This window comes from Silurus aristotelis (assembly GCF_946808225.1).
Source record: "Silurus aristotelis genome assembly, chromosome: 7".
Lineage (NCBI taxonomy): Eukaryota > Metazoa > Chordata > Actinopteri > Siluriformes > Siluridae > Silurus > Silurus aristotelis.
Genome location: NC_139580.1, coordinates 4,091,338 through 4,096,337, shown reverse-complemented (window position 1 = coordinate 4,096,337; position 5,000 = coordinate 4,091,338). Strand labels below are relative to the sequence as shown.

The 5,000-nt window shown below is 39.0% G+C and overlaps 1 protein-coding gene across 1 annotated transcript in view; it reads right to left on the bottom strand.

Moving 5' to 3' along the window:
• The window catches only part of fhl3b (four and a half LIM domains 3b), a 19,359-nt gene that overhangs the window by 4,082 nt on the left and 10,277 nt on the right, over positions 1 to 5,000 (bottom strand). The window contains exons 2-5 of the mRNA XM_083546895.1: positions 4,723 to 4,901; positions 3,165 to 3,339; positions 703 to 872; positions 263 to 449 (exon numbers count right to left, since the gene is read on the bottom strand). Of these exons, the coding sequence (XP_083403021.1) occupies positions 263 to 449; positions 703 to 872; positions 3,165 to 3,339; positions 4,723 to 4,878 (688 nt within the window). The 5' untranslated portion in view covers positions 4,879 to 4,901. The remainder of the gene's footprint in view (positions 1 to 262; positions 450 to 702; positions 873 to 3,164; positions 3,340 to 4,722; positions 4,902 to 5,000) is intronic.

Here is a 5,000-nt window from a genome sequence, read left to right as displayed (position 1 = left end):
TCATTCTGTGAAGTCTCTCTATCTGATGTCTGTCTCTTTATTTCTCTCTCTTGTTCTTCTCGGTCAATTACAGTAAGACAAGCCAATTGTAGACTTCTGATGTGGAACTGGATGTACAGCACATTCCTGCGAGTGTGTTACTCCACCTTGCCTTGTGAAAAGAGTAGGTGGTAGCTTAGGGGTAAAGGCAATGGACGGGATCGCTTCGGTTTTACATGTACTGTAAATATACGGACACACAAACACACACACACACACACACCTGTGATGGCTTTGTTGCAGGCGGTGCATTTCTGTGCGTACAGGCGGCTGAAGCACTTGACGCAGTAAGGTTTGTCCCCCTGAGAGGTGAAGGGTTGACCTGCCAACTGCATTTTACAGCCTGTGCACAGGAAACACTCCCTGTGCCACGGCTCGTCCTGGTATGTCACCCCGCCCTGCACCAGTATCTGCAACACACACACACACACACACACACACACACACACACACACACACACACACACACACACACACACACAACACACACACACACACACACATTCAGGAATGACTGGTAAATGAATAAGCTTCTCATTAGGTATTTATATATATTTTTTAAAAGCATGTGTAGGTGTGTGTGTGTGTGTGTGTGTGTGTGTGTGTGTGTGTGTGTGTGTGTGTGTGTGTGTGTATGTGTGTGTGTGTGTGTGTTTGTGAGACCTGTTTGCATTGACTGCAGCGAGGGGCGAAGCGTCCCTCATAGCAGGGCACGCAGTAATACTGGTCCTTATCAGGGATAAATGACTGCGAGCCCAAAGACTGCTGACACACACAACACACAAAACACTCCTCGTGCCAGGTAGAACCACCGTACTCCAACTTCTTCGATCCTGAGGGTGGGCAAAAAATGTTCACAGTAAAAATGTTCATTAATAATATTCTAGTACTCGATATTTGGAAAAAGAAGCTTTTTAAAGCTTCAGAAAGAAAGAAAGAAAGACTGAGAGGTGAAGTACAGAAAGTGGAGAATGAAGGTGGAGCACAGACTTTATAAACACATGTCCGGTTCATTCCAGTTGTATTTACTCCACTGATAAAATCTGGGCTGGAGAGAGTCACCTCTTACACAGGAAGTGATGGGCATGTGATGCCCATGTAGGGCTTTAGGACATTGTGCAGTAACATCACCTGATCAACACCATGCTTTTATATCACCATCATCACAATCATCATCACATCATCGATAGATAGATAGATAGATAGATAGATAGATAGATAGATAGATAGATAGATAGATAGATAGATAGATAGATAGATAGATAGATAGATAGACAAGCAGACAGACATATATAATCAGATGGATGGATAGATGGATGGATCTGAAGACTAGATCCAGAACTAGATAGACACAGACAGACCGAAAGAGAGACAGTAAGACAGGCAGATATATAAGAACACCCAAAGAACAAACAATTAGACAGAAAGAAAAAATATTAAAAGAAAAAAGGAAAGGAAAAAAAGATTCAGAAAGAAAGAAATAAAGACAATGAAGCAAACAGAGCAGGGAAGAAAATAGAAAGACAACTAAATGTAATGTAGAACAGGATAGAAATAAACAAAACAAGTAAACAGAAAGAAAGAAAGAAAGAAAGAAAGAAAGAAAGAAAGAAAGAAAGAAAGAAAGAAAGAAAGAAAGAAAGAAAGAAAGAAAGATGGGTGAGTCACACATGTGCTGAGACAATTATACTGAACATACTTTCTGTGTATGTGTGAAATAAAGAAACTGATACTGCAGTATGACTCATGTACACCCCATCTGTCTGTCTGTCTGTCTGTCTGTCTGTCTGGGTGTCTATCTCTCTTTCTTTCCTTTGTCATCACTCGTTTGCTCATCATTAGCTCTCACTTGTTTTTATGTTAGTAAAGTTTAATGTGATCCCCATGGCCAGACGAGTGCAGCTCTGCAAGTCGATCCAGTCCTAATCAGTCATGGAAACTCCTTATGCTTCATCTCCGTGTCTGCGTAGTAAACTTACTGAACACCAAACACCAGAACTGTGATCAAAGAACACTCTTTACCCTGTTTCCCACCTGTAATGGCATCCCCCTGCAAGTGCCACCAGTCCAGCTGTTTGTATGTAACTGATATTATATACCTGACACTATGTGAGACAGTGAGTCTTCACAGGCCCGTTGTCAGGAGAAAACGTGTTCACCAACAACAGAAAAAGGGGAAAAATGTCCCTGACATTATATACCTGACATTATATACCTGATATTATATACCTGACATTATATACCTGATATTATATACCTGATATTATATACCTGACATTATATACCTGATATTATATACCTGATATTATATACCTGACATTATATACCTGACATTATATACCTGATATTATATACCTGATATTATATACCTGACATTATATACCCGACATTATATACCCGACATTATATACCCGATATTATATACCCGACATTATATACCTGACATTATATACCCGACATTATATACCCGACATTACATACCCGACATTACATACCCGATATTATATACCTGACATTATATACCTGATATTATATACCTGACATTATATACCTGATATTATATACCTGATATTATATACCTGACATTATATACCTGACATTATATACCTGACATTATATACCTGATATTATATACCTGATATTATATACCTGACATTATATACCTGATATTATATACCTGACATTATATACCTGATATTATATACCTGATATTATATACCTGATATTATATACCCGACATTATATACCCGACATTATATACCCGACATTACATACCCGACATTACATACCCGATATTACATACCCGATATTATATACCCGACATTATATACCCGACATTATATACCCGACATTATATACCCGATATTATATACCCGACATTATATACCTGATATTATATACCTGACATTATATACCTGATATTATATACCTGATATTATATACCTGATATTATATACCTGACATTATATACCTGATATTATATACCTGATATTATATACCTGATATTATATACCTGATATTATATACCTGACATTATATACCCGACATTATATACCCGACATTACATACCTAACATTATATACCTGATATTATATACCTGATATTATATACCTGATATTATATACCTGGCATGAAGGTCTTGTTGCAGGCGACACATTTAGAGGAGAACTCGCTGCAGTAGCAGTCGTTACACAGAAGGGCTTCGTCCTGGCAGGTGAAAGGTTCATTGGCAAGCGAGCGACTGCAGTGGGAGCAACGGAAACACTCCTCATGGTAGTGGTGCTCATCATAGTACAACTCCTACACATACACACACATACACAAAACACACTTATCTATTAAAAAAGTATGACTCAGGTTTACTGGAAAAATATCACACCATTGATTAAATTGAATTGAGTTGTCCTGACTGGGTAAAGGAGCGATCAGTGAGAGAATTAACCAAGAGGTCAGTAGTACATGGAAAGACTGGAAAGATCAACATTTAGGGCAAACCCAATACTTCTCATCACCCTGAGAACACAATGCCAATATTAAAGCATGATGGTGGTAACCTGTATTTTGGGGATACTTTTCATCAGCAGAGACAAAAAATAGGACAAAAGAAAAAGAAAACCTGTTCCAGTCTCCAATCAAAACCACACAGAAGTGGTTCAAAACCAGGGACCTAAATGACCCAGGCAAAGCCTCTGATTGAGAAGCTGTGGCAAGACTCTACTAACAACGTTGTTTATCCAGTCTAATAGAGTTCTGATACTAAAAAGATGTGCATAATTTTGCAGAGCACTATACTGGGTCACAGTTTAGCAGTGGAAGTATATCCAAAGTCTTTGTTGTGTTTACACAGATGGCTGTAACCAATGTCCCTGTATTCAACCAGAACAAGGTTTCCATTCTTTATACTTCTGTAACCAGCCAGAACCCAGTTCCCTCTCCTAATGAACCTATAACCAATCAGACCACAGATCTTACCCCTTATACCCCTGCACCCAATCAAACGAGGGTTCCCATTCCTTATACCCCGGCACCCAATCACAACACAGTTCCCACACCAATACCCCATAACCAATCACACCACAGTTTGCACATGAAAGGCAACTGTAACTGAAATCACAAAATCATAAAATTTCCAGAATAATTTCCAATTCATTACTGGTTATTCATCTTCAATGAATGCAAAGTGTATTTTACAAAGTTTTAAACATACACAGACATTTTTACACAGAGATTTATTGAGATGTTCAGAATAATTATTGCCGTTACTTGTGTGTAATTGTATTCGAGTGCATTCCGAACAGTCAGAAGCTTTTCACAAAATAAACCATGTTTATATAATGACGCCATGGCATAATCCTCCAGAGTGTGAATTAAATCAACACAAGGCTGTACTGAACCAAATACACACATACACACACACCTCCAAACACACACACACACACACACACACACACACACACACACACCTACAGACACACATTATACAATCATCTGGGTGTGATATAATTTGCTGATATAATAATGCTTTTATCAAATGTTACAATCATACACACACTCATAGTCATCATTATCACACACACACACACACACACACACACACACACACACACACACACACACACACACACACACACATAAACATAAACACACACATAAACACACACACACACAAACTCTCTGTCTGACCCGTGAGTTGTGTCCGATAAGCTCTTTGCAGCCCTGGCAGACGTTGGCGTAGAGACGATCGTAGCAGGGGACACAGTGAGGGACGTCGTCCACCTGGATGTACTTTCGCCCGTACAGAGACTCGTTACAGTTCTCACAGTTGAACTGGTCACTCATCCTGATCTACACTCAAACACAACCTGCAACACACACACACACAAAAAATAAACATCTCACCCAACAGGTAGCAATACACAAAGGTATGAACAAAGGGTTGTGGACACCTGATCATATCGGTA